The sequence below is a fragment of the Hyperolius riggenbachi genome, chromosome 10, assembly GCF_040937935.1.
Source record: "Hyperolius riggenbachi isolate aHypRig1 chromosome 10, aHypRig1.pri, whole genome shotgun sequence".
Lineage (NCBI taxonomy): Eukaryota > Metazoa > Chordata > Amphibia > Anura > Hyperoliidae > Hyperolius > Hyperolius riggenbachi.
Window position 1 is genome coordinate 207,775,918 of NC_090655.1, and position 25,424 is coordinate 207,801,341.

Below are 25,424 nucleotides of genomic sequence, written 5' to 3' on the forward strand. Positions count from 1 at the left end.
TAGATCAGGCAGCAGGCTTGGTATAAGGGGTAAGGTCAGCAGGCACCAGCCAGGGAGGGCTGGGGTTAGGCATAATTCGGAGGAGTTAACAGGGACGAACTGGAGTGGTTAGGGGGAAGGTGCTGGTTATAATTACATTAGGCACCTACCAAGCAGGTTCGCCACATTAGTTTTTGGCTTTGTTGCCTAAATTGTGAGACGCACACTGAAACCTTCTCTGATCGCCATTCTGGAAAGCTTATTGCTATGACAGTTAAACCTAGTGTCCTAACCCTATGATACAAGAGATAAACTCTTATCCCAGACTATATGGGCTCACTCCACAATTGGGAGTGAAACCTTTGAAATGCAAGTCACACATGATTGCATATATAACTGACTAGATACCGGCTATTTTTGGAATAACTACAGAGATCCGGGAAATTTATTCCTGAGAAAGTGAACTTTACTTTGTTTAATGTTCACAAAACACGTTGACAATCATAATTAGCCGTGGCTGAACTACACAAGCTCTAGATTTGATTTAGGTGAACAGTATATCATATTGCGACAAAAGAGATGCGGATTCCGGAACTCCAAAGTAAGAATTCTTTATTCAAGCACGGTATATAAACAGGTTACAACAGGTAAAAAGAAGTCTGTGTACTGTAACAGTATATCATAGTTTGGGAAATCATCCCATTATATTGTCTCCTTGATGGGTGGACAATTGAGTATTAGTGTTAAAAAAATGTATTATCATTATCCAAATGTTATGCTGTGTTGGCCAGGTGTGAGAGAACGCGGAAAAGCCGCCGCGTGTACTGACAGCAAGGCGGCTGATTCCGCGTCCAACGCGGCGGTCTGCACGCGGAAGCGTGCATCTAGTGACATGGCAGAACGCGGAAAAGCCACCGCATGTACTGCCAGCAAGGCAGCTGGTTCCACGTCCAGCGCGGCGGTTTGCACGCAGCAGCATGCAGCTGGTGTGGCTGAGCCTGTTAGTTCACACAGGTTTAGGAATACGTGCGCGCGCTGAAAGGCAGAACTTTTATGATGATCAAGGGGGGATCAGCTGACCAGGCCGGTCAGCTGACCTCAGAGCTAGGTTGATCACTTTAGGGTGGCGCCAGAGAGCACTGCTCTATATATGGTTACTGTTGGCCACTCTCAAATTGTCTGCCGTTGCGATCACTACGTGGAAGCACTCACACCTTAGTCAGATCCAACAGTGTGTTTGAACCAGGAGGACCTGGGAATTCACACTGAGCCAGATTACTTGTGTTATTATTCTGTTATACTTCAGACTAGTTCCAGGGTGTAGAGACCACGGACCTCACACCCAAGACTAGGGAACTTGTGTTATCATTCTGTTATATATCAGACTAGTTCCAGGGTGTAGAGACCATGGACCTCACACCCAAGACTAGGGAACTTGTGTTATCATTCTGTTATATATCAGACTAGTTCCAGGGTGTAGAGACCACGGACCTCACACCCAAGACTAGGGAACTTGTGTCTTCATTCTGTTATACCTCAGACTAGTTCCAGGGTGTAGAGACCACGGACCTCACACCCAAGACTAGGCATTGTTTGATATTTGATATGACCTATTGCTTTCCTGACTATCCCTCTGCTTTCTGATTCGGTACCACGCATATCTGATATCACGTTGCCAAACCCTGCCTGACTTGGATACCGAATCAGCCTTCTGTCTTTATACCTTATCTGTCTGTGTGTTGCCGACCTGGCTTGCCCGACCTCGAGAGCTATCTCTCTCCACTTAAGAGATAGTCTCCAAGATCAGTCAGTGACATCCACCTTCAGGTGTCACTCACTCTCTGGTCCTTCTTACCTTCAGCCTGACTCCACCCCTTGGAGAGTCTCAGGCTGCTGGAAGGTTTCTGTACTCTCCATAGCAGTGTCTTCTGTACTGCTTAGGGTCACCTGTTCATCAGGTGGGATGCTCAAAGTCATACTGTTACACCAAACACTCACTATATATATCTAGAGGTGTCCAGAGGTTAGCACTATATCTGTATTATTGGTGATTCTGCAGTTTATCCATAATCAGGTATAGATCTGTATTCTTGGTGATACTGCAGATCACCAATAATCAGATTCTCTCTGCGTGCTGACACCGATCGTTACAGAACGGCAGACCAAACCCAAATGGACGCACTTTACAGCCGTCTTGATGCACTCACCACCTTGGTGGAAACTTTCATCCGAGTGCTGGACAGTCATCAGACTCAGATCAACGCATTATCTGGGTCTGTACAAGTCTTTCAGACGGCTGTGAACACAGTGCGATCTCCTCCTAGCACAGACATACGTATGCCTGTACCTGAAAGGTTTTCTGGTCACAGATCTGACTTACAGAATTTTAGAAATAGTGTTGTCATACGTTGAGTTGAGACCTAATTCTTCTGGAACCATGACACAGAGAATTCCGTTTATTAAGACTCTGTTGTCAGGGGTTTCCCAGACCTGGGCATATAATCTTCAGCCAGGGAATGAGGCTCTAGCCTCGGTTGAGGAATTTTTTTAAAGCTATGGCTATAATTTATGATGATCCGGACATTGCCTCTACCGCTGAGCGGAAGCTCAAGACGTTACGGCAGGGCAAGGGTCCGGTGGAAAATTATGCAGCTGAGTTCAGGAAGTGGGCAGTTTCAGCTAGATAGGACTCATTCGCACTTCCGGACTGTTTTTTGTCAGGGTTGTCAGACGCGGTCTCTGATCTAATATTGGGTCACCCCGAACCAAAGTCAATTGATGAGGCCATTTCATTAGCAGTCAGGATTGATCGTCGCCTACGTTATCAAAGACAGACTCGGAGTAGGAACGATGTGAGATGTTTCATACGCTTCATCTCCACCCGATTCATCTCCACCAGAACCAATGCAAATTGGGCGGTCGAAATTGTCCCGGGTGGAGCAGAGGTGCAGAGAAACAGAGCAGCTCTGTCTATACTGTGCAGAGGTGGGTCATATAGTGCAGAGTTGTCCCAAACAGTCTTTGCCTCCTAGATGATAAACGTTTGCTCCTCCCTTGTACTATATCTTGGAAGGATAAGACAGAGACCACTGAGGCCTTCGTTGACTCTGGCTCAGCAGCCAACTTTATGGATTACAAATTTGCTAAGGAATTGGGGATCCCAATTTCCCCGTTGAAACAACAGATTCTGGTCACTGCAGTGGACGATTCCCCCCTGCAGAGTAACCACCCTCTGTCTCAGACCCCTGAGTTAAGGGTTACGGTAGGGGTGTTACATAAAGAGAATTTACAGTTTCTAGTGTTGCGAATGACAACCTCCAAGATCATTCTTGGTATGCCATGGTTACAACTTCACACGCCTCAGATCAATTGGGCTACAGGTCAGCTAACGAGCTGGTCTACCCATTGTTATCATCATTGTCTAGAGAAGGTAACCTTGGGTGAAACCAAGATTCACATGGAGGGATTGCCAGATCAGTATTCAGAATTTGCGGACGTGTTTTGTCCTAAGTCAGCCGATAAACTTCCTCCACACTGTCCTTTTGATTGCCCCATTGATCTCAGGTCTGGTTGTATGCCCCCTAGAGGTCATCTCTATAATCTATCTGGGCCAGAGAAATTAGCCATGCAAGAATACATCCGAGAAAATTTAGCTAAGGGTTTTATTCGTCCTTCTCGGTCCCGAGCAGGGGCCGGGTTCTTTTTTGTGAAAAAGAAGGATGGAGGCCTCCGTCCATGCATTGATTATCGGGGCTTAAATAAAATTACAGTAAAGAATCGTTATCCTCTGCCCTTGATAGACGATTTGTTTACCCAGGTCACCAGTGCTAAGATTTTCTCGAAGCTGGATTTAAGGGGTGCATACAACCTTGTGCGTATCAGGGATGGTGATGAATTGAAGACGGCCTTCAACACGCCCGATGGGCATTATGAGTACCTAGTGATGCCCTTCGGGTTGTGTAACGCCCCGGCCGTCTTCCAAGAGTTGATTTAATGAGGTGTTCTGAGAGGTATTGGGTAAATTCGTCTTGGTGTATTTAGACGACATACTAATTTTTTCGCCCAACCTCTCAGAACACAGAAAGCATGTTGAGTTTGTGTTACGAAAGTTAAGACAAAATATGCTGTATGCTAAATTGGAGAAGTGCATTTTTGAAGTGACCTCTGTCGCCTTTCTGGGGTACATAATTTCGACCTCTGGCCTCTCTATGAACCCTGGAAAAGTTTCAGCTGTCTTGGAGTGGCCCCAACCTGTAGGGCTGAAAGCTCTCCAGAGATTCCTGGGGTTTGCTAACTGCTATAGGAGGTTCATAAAGGGGTACTCCTACAGTGATTTCACCTCTCGCCAGTCTCACCAAAAAAGGGGCAGATACTCACCACTGGTCCCCTGAGGCCCATGCTGCTTTCTCCACCCTGAAGAAACTGTTCTGTTCTGCACCCATACTGAGACATGTTGGCATCTCCTTTCCCTTTATCGTGGAGGTAGATGCCTCAGAGGTAGGGGTAGGGGCTGTGCTGTCTCAGCGTTCCGGTTTGCAGGGAAAACTGAATCCTTGTGCCTATTTCTCCCGTAGGTTTTCACCCGCAGAGAAAAACTACGATATAGGCAATAGGGAACTTCTAGCCATCCAATTGGCCTTTGAGGAATGGCGACATTGGCTAGAAGGGGCAGAACATACCATTACGGTTTACACTGACCACAAGAATTTGGAGTACATTGAAGGCGCTAAGAGACTTAGCCCCCAACAGGCCATTATTTTTCTCAAGATTCAGATTTGTAATCACGTATACCCCTGGTAGTAAGAACGTCAAGGCTGATGCCTTATCCAGATGTTTTGAGCCAGAGACAGCACAGCCCTCAGACCCAGAAACCATTGTTCCTCAAAAGATGGTTCTGGCAGCCACTGAGACCTGGAAAGACTGGACAGTCACGTTGGGTCCGTTCCAAAAAGATGTACCAGAGGGGAAGCCTGAGGGGGTCATGTTTGTACCATTGCCTTTTCGTTTACAAATATTGCAGCTGTTCTATTTCCACAAGAATGCTGGGCATCCTGGGGCCACCAGAACTCAAGATCTCATTGCTAGATGTGCTTGGTGGCCGTCATTAGCAACTGACTGCAAGGAGTATGTGAGGGAATGTGCAGTGTGTGCTAGGAGCAAACCCTCCCGTCAGGCACCTGTTGGAACATTGCAGCCTCTGCCAGTCCCGAGTGAACCATGGACCCATTTGTCCATGGATTTTGTGGGCGAGCTCCCCAGGTCTGAGGGCATGACGGTCATTTGGGTGGTAATCGATCGATTCAGTAAGATGGCCCATTTTGCCCCCTGAAAGGACTCCCCTCGGCCCAGGAATTGGGAAAATATAGTGTCAGATTGGGGAGTCCAATTTGTTTCCAAGTTTTGGAGGGCATTCTGCCATCAGTTAGACATGGAGCTTTCTTTCTCATCAGGCTACCACCCACAGACCAATGGCCAGACCGAAAGAACTAATCAGTCTCTGGAACAATTTCTGAGGTGTTATGTTGCAGATGCACAAACCGACTGGGTCAAATTTTTGCCGTTTGCAGAATTTTCACACAACAATCTGAAGAGTTCCTCCTCAGGATTTTCCCCATTTCAGGTGGTGACGGGAAGGTTACCTAAGTTCACCCCATTGCCAGTGGCTTCTACTCCGTTTCCAGCACTGGAGAACTGGCAGAAGTCTTTGAAACAGATTTGGGGAATGGTTGAAAGAAATCTGGGGAGGGCTTTTCAGAACCAGAAAAAAACAGGCTGACAAGAGACGTTCCATAGAATGGGAATTTCTTCCAGGAGACTTGGTCTGGGTGTCCACGCGACATTTGGCTCTAAAGCAACTGTCACCCAAGTTAGGTCCTAGATTTGTGGGTCCTTTTCCAGCAACCAGGAAAATCAATAATGTCACTTATGCCATTGATCTCCCTACCAGCATGCGAGGTGTGAGATCATTTCATGTGTCCTTGCTCAAGCCGGCAGTGCACGTGGATTCCACCCCCCCCCCCCCCCCCCGTGTTGATTGATGACCAACCCGAGTATGAAATTGAGAAGATTCTGGACTCACAGCTTGTGCAGAACTCCATGCAGTATTTGGTTCACTGGAAGGGGTATGGCATAGAGGAAAGCACTTGGGTGCCATACTGTCGTATGCACGCAGAGAAGTTGAAAAAGGAATTCCATAACTTGCATCCTGGGAAGCCAGGTAGGAGATGGCCGGAGTCCACTCCTCGGGGGGGGGGGTACTGTGAGAGAACGCGGAAAAGCCGCCGCGTGTACTGACAGCAAGGCGGCTGATTCCGCGTCCAACGCGGCGCTAGTGACATGGCAGAACGCGGAAAAGCCGCCGCATGTACTGGCAGCAAGGCGGCTGGTTCCACGTCCAGCGCGGCGGTTTTTCATGCAGCAGCGTGCAGCTGGTGTGGCTGAGCCTGTTCACACAGGTTTAGGAATACACGCGCGCGTGTTCTGAAAGGCAGAACTTTCATGATGATCAAGGGGGGAATCAGCTGACCAGGCCGGTCAGCTGAACTCAGAGCTGGTAACCATTGGTTGATCACTTTAGGGTGGCGCCAGAGAGCACTGCTCTATATATGGTTACTGTTGGCCACTCTCAAATTGTCTGCCGTTATGATCACTACGTGGAAGCACTCACACCTTAGTCAGATCCAACAGTGTGTTTGAACCAGGAGGACCTGGGAATTCACACTGAGCCAGATTACTTGTGTTATTATTCTGTTATACTTCAGACTAGTTCCAGGGTGTAGAGACCACGGACCTCACACCCAAGACTAGGGAACTTGTGTTATCATTCTGTTATATATCAGACTAGTTCCAGGGTGTAGAGACCACGGACCTCACACCCAAGACTAGGCATTGTTTGATATTTGTTATGACCTATTGCTTTCCTGACTATCCCTCTGCTTTCTGATTCGGTACCACGCATATCTGATATCACGTTGCCAAACCCTGCCTGACTTGGATACCGAATCAGCCTTCTGTCTTTATACCTTATCTGTCTGTGTGTTGCCGACCTGGCTTGCCCGACCTCGAGAGCTATCTCTCTCCACTTAAGAGATAGTCTCCAAGATCAGTCAGTGACATCCACCTTCAGGTGTCACTCACTCTCTGGTCCTTCTTACCTTCAGCCTGACTCCACCCCTTGGAGAGTCTCAGGCTGCTGGAAGGTTTCTGTACTCTCCATGGCAGTGTCTTCTGTACTGCTTAGGGTCACCTGTTCATCAGGTGGGTTGCTCAAAGTCATACTGTTACACCAAACACTCACCATATATATATCTAGAGGTGTCCAGAGTTTAGCACTATATCTGTATTATTGGTGATTCTGCAGATCATCCATAATCAGGTATAGATCTGTATTCTTGTTTATACTGCAGATCACCAATAATCAGATTCTCTCTGCGTGCTGACACCGATCGTTACACCAGGGCTGTGGAGTCGGTACAAAAATCATCCGACTCCAGGTACCCAAAATTGCTCCTCGACTCCGACTCCACAGCCCTGGTGATGTCCATGTGTGCAGATCTTTTGTGTTTGTATATACAATTTTAAACGTTGTTGATTTTTGTACGAATAAAATTATTCTTTATTGAAATTTAGATGACCTGATATAACAATTACTGATTCTTTCTATAACCTGCAATGTGCAACGACCTTCCCTGAATAATCCCAATTGCACGGACACAAGCTTAACATCTTAAATGAGATGTGGGGACATATAATAATATTAAAATACATTGCATAGAGACCCGAGCTTGGTCTCCCTTTTGATATTAATAATTTTTATTCAGATTATGTTGCCTAAATTGGCTGAAACTTACAAAACACCTCCAGATGAGTTCCTACAATCCCTGGTTTTCCACTTCCTCATTGCAGCCCCATTCCCTCATTTTCACCTAATCGTAAGCCTGGAACTCACCTCCATGAACCGTTTGAGGGCCAACAGATTTTGAATACTATAGACTGTGTAAGTAAAATCTCATACTACATGGAGGTGGTAAAATTGGTCAGTGATTGGCCAATCAAAACTGGATGAGTGTAGCAGGCTTTAGTACTAGTTTTGACTGGTAGACCCTGTTGGGTCCATCCACAGCCTGCACAGCGTTTGTGAATGTTGTGTCATGTGATATGATGATTATGTCAGAGTCGGAGTGTAGGATAGAGATGGGCCGAACCTCCAATTTTTGGTTCGCAAACTTTTGCGAAAGGTTCGGTTCGTGCAAACCTTCGCAAACCGCATTAGACTTCAATGGCGAACTTGGAAAACTAGAAACACTTATGCTGGCCAGAAAAGTGATTTGAAAAGATGTTTCAAGGGGCCTAACACCTGGAGGGAGGCATGGCGGAGTGGGATAAACCCCAAAAGTCCCGGGGAAAAATCTGGATTTGACGCAAAGCAGCGTTTTAAGGGCAGAAATTACATTGAATGCTAAATTGCAGGTCTAAAGTGCTTTAAAACATCTTGCATGTGTATACATCAATCAGGTAGTGTAATTAGCGTACTGCTTCACACTGACAGACCAACCTCACTGTGTAACGCACCGCAAACAGCTGATTGTGTAGTGACGGCCGTGCTGGACTGGTGCGCAACATGGCGAGATTGCTCTTCCTCAGTGATATCAGGTAATGTCTGACTGCCTTATCAACTTTCAGTGGTTCTTTTTCTACCATCGTTAAAGCTTAGCTTACATCTATTATTTATTTTTATATTTTTTAAATTACATTTTCTACTTGCTGTTTAGTACCTGCAACGAAAATCTGTTATGGAGGGCAAGTCCGCCATTGTCACCACGGGTAATGGCCGGGGAATCAAGGTTCGATTCCGGTCCGTAGTGGAAGCCTGAGACCCATGCTGTACCTGCCCTGACCGTGCTTTGCAGACCAGACATCTGTGGTCAGATGGACCCTTGACCCAGCGGAAGACAAACCAACTCGAAAGCATTTGCCAAGAATGTTTTATGGAGGGCAAGTCTGCCATTCATTCAACTGTGTGAAACTTTCGATGGTACTTTCTCAGTACCATGGTGACTGACCACGGGTAATGGCCGGGGAATCCAGTTTCTATTCCGTTCCGGAGTTGGAGCCTAAGAAACTGCTACCACCACACATCCAGGCAAGGAAGGCAGCAGGCATGGCATGCCCGCCCCGAGGTAGTGACCAAAAATAACAATACGGGAGGACTTTCGAGGTCCTGCTGTGTATGTGAAATTAATCAACTTTAAATCCTTTAACGAGAATCTGTTATGGAGGGCAAGTCTGATGGTGCCTTCACTGCGATTCACCAGGTTGGTCTCCTCCTCAAGGAGGCGAGAATATTTTATGGAGGGCAAGTCTGCCGTGAGTGACCACAGGTAATGGCCGGGGAATCCTGGTTCTATTCCGGTCCGGATTTGGAGCCTAAAACGGCTACCACCACACATCCAGGCAAGGAAGGCAGCAGGCATGGCATGCCCACCCCAAGGTTGTGACCAAAAATAACAAAACAGGAGGACTTTCGAGGCCCTGATGTAATGAATCAACTTTAAATCCTAACGAGAACCTATGGCGGCCAATTTTTACACCATGAGCCTTCCAGGAGAATCCTATGGAGGGCAAGTCTGCCATTTGTGAGTGACCACGGGTAATGGCCAGGGAATGAGGGTTTCATTCCGGTCCGGAGCCTGAGAAACGGCTACCACTACACATCCAAGGATGGCAGCAGGCAGGCTTGCACGTAGGTAGTGACCAAAAATAACAATACAGGAGGACTGTCGTGGCCCTGATGTAATGAATCAACTTTAAATCCTTTAACGAGAATCCGTTATGTAGATCAATGATTCCATCATCACCCTCCTTTTACAAGAATCTGTTCTGGAGGGCAAGTCTGCCATCCATTCAAGTGAAAGGTATGCACTGACTGCCAGGTATAATACAATGTGCAGTCACAGATGAAGTGGAAGGTATGCAGTGACTGCAAACAGCGGTTTGTGTAGTGACGGCCGTGCTGGACTGGTGCGCACCATGACGAGAGTGCAAGTGATGGTGGCTTTACAGCCCATATGGTTGCGCGGCTGATGTAGCTGAATGACAGAACAGTGACTGTCCAGCTGATCAAATTTGGTCTGACCACAATGAAGCAATGACCTTATCTTTGGTGTGCCAACCTCGAGACACTCATATAGCCGGCGGTGATTGCTTCATTGTGATACGCAAGCCCCTTCACAAGGTAATGATCACGAAGGGGGATGGGCACATGTACATGCCTTTTTGTTTTGTTGTTGCAGCCACCCGCAGTGCAGCCAGAAAAATTAGGCAGGCATGTAGACGCCCCAGAAAAATTATTAAAAATTCAGGAATCCGCCTAGAGTCCTGGACCCTGTTGGTGGTGGTGGAGAAGGCAGTCAAGCGGCCGGCGGGCAGAGGTGCTGTGTGGGGAGCGACTTAGTCTTGGGGCAGGCAGCCAGTCACACGGCGTGCAGGCAGAGATGCTGTGTGTGGGGACTGACTTAGTCTTTGGGTGGGCAGTAGCCATCCGGGATCCATGCCTCATTCATTTTGATAAAGGTGAGGTACTGAACACTTTTGTGACTTAGGCGATTTCTCTTCTCAGTGACAATGCCTCCAGCTGCACTGAAGGTCCTTTCTGACAGGACGCTTGCAGCAGGGCAAGACAGAAGTTGGATGGCAAATTGGGACAGCTCTGGTCACAGGTCAAGCCTGCGCACCCAGTAGTCCAAGGGTTCATCATTGCTGCTCACAGTGTCTACATCCACACTTCAGGCCAGGTAGTTGGCTACCTGCCGGTCGAGGCGTTGGTGGAGGGTGGATCCTGAAGGGCTACAGCGAGGCGTTGGACTAAAGAATGTCTGCATGTCCGACATCACCATGAGATCGCTGGAGCGTCCTGTCCTTACCTGCGTGGACATAGGAGGAGGAGGATTACTGGCAGTGGTACCTTTATTGCGTTGTGCTGTGACATCACCCTTAAACACATTGTAAAGCATAGTTGCCAGCTTGTTCTGCATGTGCTGCATCCTTTCCGCCTTTAGGTGAATTTTGTAACAGGTCCGCCTGTTTGTGCCTGTACCGAGGGTCTAGTAGTGTGGCCACCCAGTGCAGCTCATTCCCCTTGAGTTTTTTTATATGGGGTCCCTAAACAGGCTGAACAGCATGAAAGACGCCATCTGCACAAAGTCAGATCCAGACGTACTATCCATCTCCTCTTGCTCTTCCTGAGTGAGTCCTCTTTCACCCCCCCCCCCAGCCACAAACAATCTCATGGGAACGTGGAGCAGCACAAGCCCCTTGTGACGGCTGCTGCGGTTGTTCTTTTGCCGCCGCCTCTTCCTCCTCCGCAGAAAGACCTTCATCATCCGAGTCTGACTCCTCTTCTTTTTCCCCACACGACTTCTCTTCTTCCTCCTCCTCCCCCCCCCCCCCCCCTCTGTGCTGCCGCAGGGGTTGAGGAGACGTCTGTTTCAGATGAAAATTGCTCCCACGGCTCTTCTTGCCGTAATGGTTCTTCTTCACACTCCTCCACAGCTTGATCCACCACTCTACGCACGGCACGCTCCAGGAAGTAAGCGTAGGGGATCAAGTCGCTGATGGTGCCTTCAGTGCGACTCACCAGGTTGGTCACCTCCTCAAACGGCCGCCTGAGCCTGCATGCATTTCGCATCAGTGTCCAGTTGTTGGTCCACAACATCCCCATCTCCCCAGATTGTGTTCTTCTACTGTAATTGTACAGGTACTGGGAGACAGCTTTCTCTTGTTCTAGCAGGCGAGAGAACATGAGCAGGGTCGAATTCCAGCGAGTTGGGCTATCGCATATCAAGCGTCTCACCGTCAAGTTGTTTCTCCGCTGAATGTCCGCAAAGCGTGCCATGGCCGTGTAAGACCGCCTGAAATGCCCACACAACTTCCTGGCCTGCTTCAGGACGCCCTCTAAGCCTGGGTACTTTGACACAAATCTTTGAATGACTAGATTCAGCACGTGCCATGCAGGGTACATGTGTCAGCTTTCCCAAATTCAAAGCGGAAAGGAGATTGCTGCCATTGTCACACACCGCGTTGCCGATCTCCAGCTGGTGCGGGGTCAGCCAGAGCTTAACCTGTTTGTTAAGAGCAGCCAGGAGAGCTGGTCCAGTGTGACTCTCCGCTTTAAGGCAAGACATGTCTAAGATGGCATGACACCGTCGTACCTGGCATGTAGCATAGTCTCTAGGGAGATGGGGCTCTGTAGCGGGAGAGGAGATGGCAGTACCACTAGAGTTGAACTGCCACTCAGGCAAGGAGGAGGACGACGACAGCGAACAGGATGTAATAGGAGGGGAAGGAGAGGAGGTGGCAAGAGGCCTGCTTGCAAGCCGTGGAGGTGTCACTAGTTGGTCCACTGTGCAGCCAAGTACTCCCTGCTTGCCATCATTCACCAGGTTGACCCAATGGGCTGTGTAAGTAATGTAGCGGCCCTGACCGTGCTTGGCAGACCAGGCATCCGTGGTCAGGTGGACCCTTGACCCAACGCTGTGTGCCAGAGATGACACCACTTGCCTCTCAACTTTATGATACAGTTTGGGTATCGCCTTTCTAGAAAAATAAGTGCGGCCTGGTATCTTCCACTGCGGCGTCCCAATAGCCCCAAATTTACGGAAAGCCTCAGAGTCCACCAGCTTGTATGGTAATAGCTGGCGAGCTAATAGTTCCGCCACGCCAGCTGTCAGACGGCGGGCAAGGGGGTGACTGGCAGAAATTGGCTTCTTCCGCTCAAACATTTCCTTTACGGACACCTGGCTGCTGTGGGCAGAGGAGCAGGAACCACTTAAGGGCAGAGTGGAGGAGGGTGGCTGTGAAGGTGCAAGGGAGAAAGCGGCTGAAGATGCTGCACCTGAAGGAGGAAGAGGAGAAGGGAGGTGGCTTTTCTTTTGTGTGGTTTTGCTCAGGTGTTCTTCCCATTACGGTTTTTGCCTTTTTCTCCAGGTGCCTTCGTAGGGCACTTGTCCCTACGTGAGTGTTGGCCTTTCCACGGCTCAATTCCGATCTGAGGCAGACACACTAAAAAAATGTCCACACCGCTGAGCCCCCCCCCCCCCTGGGGTGATGGCACTATGGTGGCCTCAGAGTCAGCAGCTGACGTGGAAGGGCATGTTGGCTGGCTGTCCATAGCTGACGATACATGGCGTCGGACACTGCCACCAGCTGTTTCTGAGGATGAGCTCCCCTGCTTCTTTCAGGAACTCTTCTCCTCCTACTCCTCTCTGACTCCCCCTCCGAACTGTCCCCCTGTTCATCTCTTCTATTGGGAACATGCATGGCATCCGTTTAATCGTCATCATAATCATCCTGCCCAGCATCGCTTTATTCAGACACCTCCAAAACTGCACCAACAGCAGGTACTTCATCATCATCTTCCTCCTCCATTACGTCCATATTGTCCCCTAACTCACACATATGAGGTGGTGTAACTTGCTTAGTGCCTTCATATTGTTGTAGCAGTAGTGGCTGTGAATCAGTGATTTCAACACCAAATAACTCCTGCGAAGTGTCAAATGCAGTGGATGTGGTGCTTGTAGTAGCGCTGGTGGCTGCGGAAGATGAGTGTTCTGTTTTAAATAGTCAACCACGTCCTGACAATTTTGGGATGTGATGGGACGTGCCTTTTTCTGAGCACTGTACTTTGGGCCAGGGCCGCACGAAATCACATCAACACGACCACGCACACACCTGCCAGGTGGCCTTCCTCTGGGTCTGCCGCTACCCTCTTCTGCAACCTGGTTTGTCCGTTTTGTCCATATCGGGGGGGGGGGGGGGGGGGAGTGAAAGGTATGCACTGATTTGACTAATACAATGTGCAGTCACACAGGTGCCAGAGTTAACAGGTATGCACGGAGTGGTATATCACACTGCGTGCACTCACGTAGGTAGGTGGGTTCACTGAACCCAACAGCTAGGTAGGTATATGCAGTAATGGGTATTACAATGTGCAGCTGCCTATCACACACACAGGTACAGTAGTCACTGAACACAGTGTGAATTACAAAAGCTGTCGACGCAACACAAGTGCAGTAATGGGTATTACACAATGTGCAGCAGACTGACACAGGTAGACACTGACTGTCTGAATGTGCTGGGCCTGGCTGGCAGTGGCACTGCACACAGTATAAATTAGAAAAGCTGTCGCCGCAACACAAGTGCAGTAATAATGGGTATTACACAATGTGCAGCTGATACAGTTAGTCACTAAATGTGATGGGCCTGGCTGGCAGTGACACTGCACACAGTATGAATTACAAAAGCTGTTGCTGCAACACAAGTGCAGTAATAATGGGTATTACACAATGTGCAGCTGACTGACACAGGTAGTCAGTGTCACTAGTCACTGACTCACTGTCTGATTGTGCTGGGCCTGGGCTGGCACAAACACAGTATGAATTATCAAGGCTGTCTATAATGCAACACAAATGTCAGTGACACACAAAAAAAAAAAAAAAATCACAAGAACAGGATTAGCTCTCAAAAGAGCTGTTGTGGGGTGCTATTATAGCAATAAGAATCAGCCAGGAGCAAGCTAACAAGCCAAGAGCCTAACTAATCTTTCCCTAGGAGAAACAGCAGCAGCTCGCCCTACTCTCACTATAGCAGGCACAGGGGTGAGTGTAATGGCCGGGGCTCCCTGTCTTCTATACAGGGGGCAGTTGCTCCAGGACTGAGTGTAGCCTGATTGGCTACAATGTGCCTGCTGACTGTGATGTAGAGGGTCAAAGTTGACCCTAATGGAGCATTATGGGGGCGAACCGAACTTTCGGGACAGGGATGACTGGAAACAAAGTGTTTCTGATTTGCTTCTATCCAGGCAGTGAGGTAACATGATGACTTCAAAGTAAAGCACCCCCGTAGGTGAATATGGGAAGTGGGGGAGTTTACTTAAAATGATTTCTACAATAGGGCTTTAATTATTATTCATCTCTTCATACAAAGGAAGTATTGTCTAATTGTTACTTTTTTTTTATAGTTTCTTGTAGGTTTTTGTTATTTATCAGTCGGACAGTCTATTGCTGTACAAGACCAATTGGTTTTCCTCAGAGCACTCTACTTGTTCACCTACAATGGACAAGAATCACATGACAGAGAAGATATTAAATCTCACCCTGGAGATCATCTACTTACTGACTGGAGAGGTGAGGAGGGTTCTGGGAAGGTCAAATAAAAATATGCTTATCTCTCTTAATATATAATATTATAATATTGTCTTAAGAGAAGTGATATGTACTGTGAAGGTTACACAACATTATGCATATCTTTGTTAATAAAATACAGACCTGACTAAAGAATTGATGGGTATTCTGAGAAGGATTATTGTGATTAGTGTTATCCCAGCTATCTCAAATACAAACCTTAAGCTACATATACCCAGACCAGGTTTTCATCATTTGAGAAGATTGCTTGTAGCTGCTTTGGGTATATGTAGTTGTAGAGCGTGTACATGTGTCACCTAACATCTCCCCTTTAGTGATTTACTGAGAGCAGCTACTACTCATCTCTCTTACTTCCTGCTATGAGCTGCTGTGGGCTATCTCATGTTCCAAACATTAGCAGTACAGCCAGGCAACAGGCAGTGCTTGAATTGTTAAAGAAGTGATCTGAAAAAAAAAAGTTAAATGCTTACCTATGGAGAGGGACAGCTCTGGGTCCTATAGAACCGGTTTCTCTCCATCTCCTCATTTCACCGTCAGGCCTTGGTGAAGTGAACTTGCATTACGGCCTATGGTGGCACCCAAATTGCACTTTTAAGTTCCATTCACAAAATTAGTGGTGCCAAAGGGAGTGTGGCAAAATGGCTGATAGGTCATTTTGTTGTAATTCTATAAATTCTACTTCAATAGTGTTTGTATTTATGCTATATACCATATATACTCATGTAAGACAACCCAACCCCTAAGTTTTTTTACCTTAAAAACAGGAAAGAATGATTGACCCAAGTATAAGGTACCCACTGAGGACCTCCTAGGGTTCTCTGATTACTACCTCGGGGCTCTGATCCCATGCTAGGGTAGAATTATGACTCATGTATAAGCCGAGATCTCCACTTTATCATTGTCTCCATCCAGAGCTGCATTTTGAAGCATTTATGGCAGTAGCGAGCAGCCCCCTGAAGGTTGGTAATGCTTGTCAATCACACACCAATGAACTTGAACAGATCTGGCCTTGGATTGGTTGTTTCCAACGACTTGCCTAGTGTGCACATGAGGCTTTAGCCTTCATCCTAAATGGATCTTATTTAAGTTCTTCTAGGAACTGGACTGGAAAAATATTGCAACTAAATAATCAGACAATAACCAGGTGCAGGCTGGTAAAGAAAAAAAACAAACACTTTTTGGTCACATTCAAACATTACTGATGCATATTTTAAAATGTTTTCTCTAAGGCCAGACGTGTTAACAAGTCTTTTTGAACTACTGTTTATCAAGTATTATAACTTTTGTTTCTTGCTGCTCTTGTAGGATTTCACAGTTGTTAGTAAGTCATTCAGCCATTCTCGTATGTCAGGAGGGTCCCCCAGAATAAATGATAAGAAGATCCTGGAGGTCATAAGAAAGATCTCTGAGCTGTTGACAGAAGAGGTGAGAAGTGATGGGGATTATGGGACATTATGCAGCAATATGAGGTGTTAGATATCTGGACATTGACTGTATCATTGTGTGCCCCAGGTTCCTCTAAGGTGTCAGGATGTCGCTGTCTATTTCTCCATGGAGGAATGGCAATATATGGAAGCACATCAAGATCTCTACAAGGATGTCATGGTTGAGGACAAACAAGCTTTTCATTCTCAAGGCAAGTTTAAGATCCTCTGCTGCATTTGTAAGCTGCATAAATGTGCATAGAATTGTTTGCATCTCACTGACCATCCTTGATCTCACACTTTGAAAACTCACAATATTCCCGCTCAGACCACCACCTCATACATTTTATTCCATGCCTCCATTTCCTGCACTGAAGCTGTTTGCTCACTACTACAATCTTATTCTCTTCAGTCTTGACAGTCTCTACAGTCTTAGCTAAACTCCATCCTCCTCCAGGTGCGCCCTTGCCCCTTAAACAACTGAGAAAGTGTTTTGGGGTGGCTAAAATTATGCTGGGGATGGAGGGCTACCAAAGGTACAAACAAGGAGGAGTTTAGGGACACAGTTCCCCAAGGGAAAAAAAGTGCCCCTATGGGGTACTCATCTTGGGCGGGGTAGACCTCTGGATCCACCAGAGGCTTCACCCATCCTCCTTCACCTGCCTGTGACTCCAAAAAAAACCCACTTATCAACGGCTCGCACATGCACACCTGCACGTATCCTTACCCTACTTATGAGTCATGGTAATAAGAGATGTCTTCATAGACCTTGAAATCAGATTCCCATCCCAGGAGTTAAACATTGTAGTCATGTGAGGGGCTAATATATCCTTATACCATTTTATAATCTGCATTAGTAGATCCATCAGAACCTGGCACTTTTCCACTGTGTGTTTAATGACCAACCATATTCTACCCTCAGTAATTGGCTTGTTTAGCGTCATAACCTGTTCCTCTGTAAGCTTAAGAATGGAGAGCCTGTCCAAAAAAAACCCAAAAAACAGCTTTTTATCTTTTTATACACACTCCAATAAATTCTGGGTCACCATAAGCTTGCTGGTTAGTCTGTACTTATCTTTTTATAAGAGACACATTACCCTCAGGGTGGATAGTATACAAATCTCTTTAGTAACTATTCAAATGTCCTACCAATATGTTTAGGACTCAATGAGACACAATGAGACACCCTGCTTAATTGTGATAGCATAGATGGATCTGTCATTGTGGAAGGCCCTCAACTTCCTAGCTTAGATTGTATGGGGTTTGTTACCTCCATCATAGAAAGTTGTTTGGTCCACAAAATACCCTTCTCAGCTCTGCATGTCTGTAAATCAGAAATTCTAGATTTGGGTAACTGCCATGATCTGTGATTTGAAGAGGATGGACACCTTTTGTATTTACTCTCCACCACTCTCAGTTGCAAATACCAGTTCAAGATAGACTAACATAGGCAAACGCAAGGGGGGGGGGGGGGATTACAGCTGCCCAGAATCCCGCTCAGACCAGGGTCGGTGCAGTGTCTGGGGACAGGCACAAGTTGAGCCACCAGAATATCTGCAGGCATCCTGCAGCTCACAGCACCGCCCCCTTTCTTTCCCTGCTACAGTTGACTTTGGATGTAGCAGCAGCTTGTGTGTACAGAGCATGGAGCTGCTCTGGGTAACTTAACAGAGTCAGGTATGAGCACATCCCTGTACCCTGCTGTGCTTTACTTTCCCCTTCATTATTGTCGGCTGTCCTCATTATTATCTGTATCCAAACTGCTCCTAATCGATCCCGTTGTCGGTTGGTCAGACAGAAATTTCATTATGTGTACCCGGCATGATGTCCTACCATATTATTATACTGTATTGTATTATTTTCAGGAACCTCACCTTGAAAATCCTGGGTTTGCCCCTGACTTATCAGACTTAGCTTTTTTGCACTTGCTGTTTCTTCTTAGAGCAGTTGCCAACATTTTAGAATGAGTCACTTTTTTCCTCTGACGGAATTGTTGTGAGGAGACCTGTGGCGCAGGAAGGTTCAAAGCCAAGAGAGGAAATGGGGAAGTCACCTGACTGGCTGTGCAATGCAAGAGTTTACAATTCAAGTCCAACTAAACCCCAAAAATGTAAATTCATATTCTCAAAGCTATCATGTTATGTAATCTAAATCATGAATATTACTTTTGGAATTTAACTTTTTCAAGTTTAAAAACCCATTGTGTAACTGTGCAGTGCAGGCATGCTGGGAAAATAGTCTTTATCTTTCCTTCTACTTTAGGTGTCACATGGTCACACCTGTTTGAAACACTTACTGACCTTAGAGAAGAGAGTGAGAGCTGAGTGGCACTCATATATGACACATAAATCTGGTGCTACGTCCACCACTTTCTTTCTATACACTGTTTATGTTCACCTGATTGCTATTAGAATTTTCCATGTTTAATTTGAGTTACGTTAAGCTAGCTGATTTTGCTAGTTGATCTTTAAGATTTGCAGCAGAGAAAGAGAAAGCCAGGCACCGCTACATAGAAGCCCTTTATTGTGGCTGGGTTGCAGGGGCATACAGCAGTGGGTGAAGGAAGTCTGGCAGTTTTTTCTCAAGGTTCCGTCAGAGGAAATAAAATGTATTGCCTCTGACGAAGCAAAGTTAAACCTTGTGAAACGGCTGTCAGGCGCCCCCCCCCCCCCCCGCCCCACACACACACACACACACACACACACACACACACACACACACACACACACACACACACACACACACTCACACACTGCTATCTACCACTGCTATCTACCACTGCAACCCAGCCACAATAGAGGGCTTCTATGTAGCGGTGCCTGGCTTTCTCATTCTCTTCTGCTATTGGATTAAACTGGACAAGAGCATGCTACAGGTGAGCCCAGTTGTGGTTTGTCCATCCCTGCTACATTTTAGAACCAGTTTTGCTTTTTCGGTTTAGCTTTTTTGATCTTTAAGATGTTGGACTGTAGCCATATATTACGTGTAATATAGCTACCTAGGAGTGCTAACTGTTTTTTTTTTCTTCTGATATTCCTAATAAATCTTCACTTTATTCCAGATAACTCCAATGCCATAAGCACTTCCTGGGACCTTAAAAAGCATATGTTATCTTCTGATGAAGGTTATAGCTCATCAGCATGTACAGTGAAGACAGCCAATTGTATCGCTAAAGCAGCAGAGGATCCAAAAGAGCCAAACCTAGATCAGTCTGTAGAAACCAGCATCACCACTTGTCATAAATGCACACAAACAGAACCTGACCACAGTAGTGAAGGGTCTCCTCTTCAAAAGGAGAGCGAGTTGACTTATTCTACACCAAAAGATCCTGCAGTTGATTTTATATCCGGAACACCAAAACCAAGTGAAGAACTAGACCGTGCCAATACAGATGTCTATCTGATAACTGGACAGTCACAAAATATCCAAGTAGAAAACCATATGGAAGACAAAACAGCTGCTAATGAAGCTTGCCCACCTATTGGTCAAAAAAACACTGGCACCCATGACCACAATTCCATGTGGCAACCAAGTTGTGTTTCGGCATATGAGAAAAGTAACCCTCCTCTAAATAACCTAGAAATACAATACCCATCAGAGTGTGTTGTGGTCTCTTCTATAGCTACAGAAGAAAATGTTGTTAACACTGATGTATACGCACCTTCTGAGATGGAACAAGGGTCGTGTCAATCTCTTCAAGTTACAGAGGAACCAAAAACAATTCTATTTACCAATGTGTTTACTCCCACTGATATAACATCAGAGGAATTGACCAGCATCAAGAAGGAGTTGGTCACATGGGAAGAGGACAGCCTGTCATTTCAAGAAATATACCTACCGGTCGATCATATACAAGAATCTTCAGTGCGCCCTAGAGGAAGTGGATTAACATTCCGCAACGATAATCTACAGATACAGTTTGCTGCAAGCCATGTGAAGATGGGATGTGAAAAGGATAGCGATGATGGTTTTAGCCCACAACAGCATGCATTTGTGAATGTTACCATAGAAGATGACAACAAGGATGAAATGTATAGAGAAAAGTTAAATAATAGTGAATCTTTGTTGAGTTTTGATGAGAACTTTAACAGCGGGTTAAGTTATACAGTACCCCAGATGTATAACTGCCCAGAATGTAAAAGAACGTTTTCAAGTAGCAGCAATTTGGTCAAACACCAGGTAATGTGTAGAGGGAGAAAGCCACATGTGTGCTCCGGATGTGGCAAATGTTTTGCCAGCGCCTCCTACCTTGTGATCCATGAGCGCATACACACAGGAGAGCGGCCATTTTCCTGTACCCACTGCGGTAAAAGCTTTTCCCGAAAGCCGGACCTGGTCAGACATGAACGTATACATACTGGAGAGCGGCCCTTTGCGTGTCCAGACTGCGGCAAGAGGTTCACGAGCGTCTCCAATATTTTCATGCACAGACGCATCCACACAGGTGTGAAGCCGTTCCCCTGCTCCTACTGCGGCAAGAGGTTTATCAAAAAGTCAGATCTGGTCCGACACGAAAAGATTCACCTGCCGCAGGGACCTCTCCCTTGTCCTGAGTGTGGGAAACTTTTTGAAACCAATCATCTTCTGAATAAGCATATGCTGAGCCATGGCCCCGAAGAGACTCTTCTTCAGGAAGGAAGCTAATTAAAAGGATAAGTATACTTAAGACAGAGATATGCTAAACCTCGTTCATAAATGTCAATTGTAATCCATTCATGATTTTGCTCCCCTACAGAAATGTGAGGTCCCCCTCTGATCACCTATTTACATGTACTCCTACATTACCAGTAGTCTTATGATACTGTATATAGAAGTGCTATGGCTGCTGCCAGCTTTCCTTGCTCTCCAGAGTCCTTGCTAAGCATTGTTTACTGCTGTAGTGTTGCTTGTGTTTATTTCTTGCATACATGAGCAACACTTTTTGCATTCTATTGGTGATGGAAGTTCCATATATTCGATCTGTTATCTGCATATCAGCTTGACTGAAGCCTCCTACACTTTTACGAGGCTGTCACCTGCTATGTTCGGGACTCAATTCCTTGGGTGTCAGTGTGAGGCTGACTACTGTACAGGTGCATCACTAGCCCTGCACCCGCTGCATCGCACTGCAAGGCACAAAATCACAAACCTATGACCCTGTGGCAGAGTACGCCGACAGGGTCATTTGCATAGCGCCAAGTCACCCCCTCACACCCCTCGCCTGGTGAACAGGAAGTATGTCACTGGGATTCCCAGGGTTTTCCATCATATCTCCATTGTTATGTGTTATGTGCATTATCTAAAGTATGCATCGGCTGTAACGCGCTGTTGCCCCTGCGTCAGCTGAGCGTGGGTAAGGCACTTTGGATGCAACGGACCACATTAAGTATGAAATGTCCCATTGATTTTCATTAAGTATGAAATGTCACACTGCTTATGCGGCCCCTTGTGACAACAGAGAAACAAAGCAGGAGTCCTCCTATGTAAGTGTGAGAAGGGTCTCAATCTGATCGGAGAGGGATCTATTGCCTGGCCACACCCTGCACACAGATCTGCAGTAGATTTCAGTATGAAATGTATTGATTTTTTTTCTAGTGCCACCGCTGCCCCCGCTTAAGTGTATGTGTAGCCAGCGAGCACCTCTACCACATGTCACCGGCGCATGCCATTTACGGTGACACTTGAAAAAGACGACAGGCACCAGAGGAGGTGAGGATTTGTGCTGGTCTGACAGGTGGAGGTTGATCGGCCTGAAAAATCGAGTAATGTATGGGTACCCTAGGGGAGTTTGGAAAACAGAGGGTGTAGCAGGCAAAGCTGGCAGTGGCCACAGCACTAGCTTGTAGAATACAGACTTCTGAAGTAGGGAAAATGTTCCTAAATAGACCCCAAGAAGTGGAAGGGTTGGAGAGGGTCTCAAAAATGTAAAATCATTAATGGATTTAAACTGTGGTAACATCAGGAGAAAATTTGTGATCGACTTAGCATAATTATATGATAAGTACACTTATCTTTCAAAGTTCAGTAAAGCCATTCATGAATTGCTAACTTTCAGTGGATGCCTATCAGGTTCAGTAATCAGCACAAACTTGCTTTTTTCACCTAATTACAAGGGTTGCTTATAAGACCAGTTTCTGTGACTCCTGTTTTAACCTTCACCCAGAGGGACACTTCCTGGGTGCTGGTGCCCACTGTCTGTGGTTCACCACTCCACACCAATCCAGTCACTTTTGAATAACACAATGGAGGCTTATTTTCTTGGCAATATCACTGTGTTGTACACAAACGTCTGCAAACTTTACGCTCTTGTATGTATTTCTAGTGAGGAGCTAGAGGACATGAATCTACTCAGCGGGGTAGCAACAGAGGATGCAGCAGTAGCAAATGTACTAGGGGCCCTCCTTCAAAGGCTGGATTAGTGCTTTACTGGTGCTATGCTGGTTATAATCACCTTTTAGATGTGCTTTAATTAGTTGTAACCATTAATAGATGTTCTTCTCCCCAGCCTACATCTCTCTGACACAGCAGCTATATTTGGCAGGTTTCGATGCTCCATATCAATTGTTTTGTATAGAGTGCTTGAGGATGCCCAATGTAAAAATTGCCCTGGGGCCCAGAGCTCCTACGCTACCCCACTGAGTGTACTGATTATGGTTCAGCTCGCCGTGTCCTGATCACTGCACCTACTTTCGCAGATTTGCCATGGGTGAAACAAGCACATGGAAATTCTGGGCAGATTTATCAAGACTAGTGCAAGGAAGTGTGGAGCAAAAGGGGTGTAGTTGCTCGGAGCAGCCAATCAGATTTAGGTTTTTGAGTGGAATAAGGTTGTGATCATTGACTGTGGATAACTGCTCTACATCTGCTTTAGTTTTTATTGCCCCTTGTATGCTCTTTAAGCGGCCGGCACCACACAATGTATTATAGCTCATTGAGATTTATTGCAGCATAGAGCAATAACAAGCAATGACAACCCTCTGTTTTGGCCTATTGGCCTTTGTCAAGTTGCACAAAAAGTAATTCCACCTGGAATGGAATGGTGGAATGACTTTTTGTGCAACTTGACAAAGTCCAATAGGCCAAAACAGCAGGCTGTCATTGCTTGTTACTGCTCTATCAGTGTTCTCCCCAGGCTCTTTTAGCCGGGTTGCTCCACCTGGATAGTTTTGGTGAGCACCCGGCTGTCATCGGCTCACCTCCTCCTGTGCTGTAAGCAGTTGTGCACAGAAGCACCGGCCCTGCATTCTCTCATCTCTCCCCACCCGTCACCTTTTTCATGCCACCTGGCTGGAAAAAAATATTCTGGGGAGAACACTGCTCTATGCTGCAATAAATCTCACTGAGCTATAATACATTGTGTGGTGCCGGTCCTTTCAAGAGCTTGCATTACAGTGACCCCTTGGTACCGGGGAGAGGAGCAAGGCACACTAAACTGTACACGCTTTATATGGCGCTCCTGGATCCACATTTCTGCATTCTTGCCCCTTGTATAAATAGGTCAAAGTTTCCTGTTACAAAGGTGGGGTATGTTTTGTTGCCACAGTACAAACTGGCATCTACGCATCCTTTTCCTCTATCATCCCTTTTATTTTTAAAGATCTGTAAAACACCAATGATCAGATCATTTTCCTCAGGATCAACATTAGTGAAAACTAAGAAACCTACACTGAAGTGCGCTTTTGCACATTTCTGAGTGCTTTCACATATTTTCATATGTGTTATCGTCCTCAGCATTAAAATGCAGCAGAATGCATTGCACCTGTGCACAGAGTCCGCATCTATAGATTTATTTAAAAATGAACTAGAAATAAATAGCTCTATTTATATATTTGACACCTTGACCTCTTTCACACAAGAGACTGAACTGGACGCTTGTCAGGCAGTTGAGCCTCCCAGCTGCTGACTACGAGTGGCTTTTGGTTGCAGTGTCGTGCAACTGAATGGCAGTGTTTGTAACAGCATGCATAACATCATTTTACACAGTGGTTTTATTTGGCTCAAAAAAAAATTTAACATGTGGTGTCTGAGCATGGCCGTGTAATGTGACATCGGCTGGAGAGGGCTGCCTCTCCATCGCCCGGCCAGTGCATGGGAGCAAGCAATGAGCAAGAACCGTTTCGGGGGAAACTGTCACGATGTGCATGGGGGTACAGGTTAAAGGTGGCCACACACGATACAATAAAATGATCCGATTTTACAGTAATTCGATAAAAACGATCGTATCTCTCGAAAAAATCGAAAGCTTTTTTTCATTCGACTGAAAAATCCGATCGGATTTCCCGTTTTTTTCGATTTAAATCGATCCGGAATGCCAGATATTTCTCTTCAATCTCTACTAAAGATTGTATGGTGTGTGCTGGATTGTTAATTTATTAATATACACACACTAGCAATTTTCTCTGAGTTTCCAATCATTTTTATCATAATTGAGGAAAAAATTGAACATAGGTGTTTGGTACATTGGTCATATTTTTGAAATGTTACAATCAGTCAGAAAAATGTATTGCAATTCTTAAATTGAACAGATATTTAAAAAATTGTATGGTGTGTGGCCACCTTTAAACAGAGAGGATTAGCTTACCTTATGTTGCCGACACACTGCATGCAACTCTCCTAGGGACAGACAGCCTACTGGACCTATCAAAGTGTGTGGATCACGTCGGTAAACCCACTGGACCCGCTTAGGCTCACGGCGAGTTCAGTGGTGTGGCTGTTATTAGCAAGGAGTGCGAGGTAGTTGTCAGCGCTAGGGATGCTCAAATCTGGATTCGGGTGAAACCCGAATAGTTGCTATCCGGATTTCACCCTGTTAATTACAATCAGCTGTGCGGGCTGCGCGGGG

At 46.2% G+C, this 25,424-nt stretch overlaps 1 protein-coding gene across 2 annotated transcripts in view; it reads left to right on the plus strand.

Moving 5' to 3' along the window:
- Nucleotides 1-23,531, plus strand: part of LOC137534272 (gastrula zinc finger protein XlCGF53.1-like) — a 25,481-nt gene extending 1,950 nt beyond the window's left edge. For both annotated transcript variants that reach the window (XM_068255681.1, XM_068255680.1), the window contains 4 exons: nucleotides 14,996-15,161; nucleotides 16,485-16,604; nucleotides 16,692-16,815; nucleotides 19,665-23,531. In XM_068255681.1, coding sequence (XP_068111782.1) covers nucleotides 15,090-15,161; nucleotides 16,485-16,604; nucleotides 16,692-16,815; nucleotides 19,665-21,247 — 1,899 coding nt within the window. In that variant the 5' untranslated portion in view covers nucleotides 14,996-15,089 and the 3' untranslated portion in view covers nucleotides 21,248-23,531. The remainder of the gene's footprint in view (nucleotides 1-14,995; nucleotides 15,162-16,484; nucleotides 16,605-16,691; nucleotides 16,816-19,664) is intronic.
- Nucleotides 23,532-25,424: the final 1,893 nt, after the last annotated feature.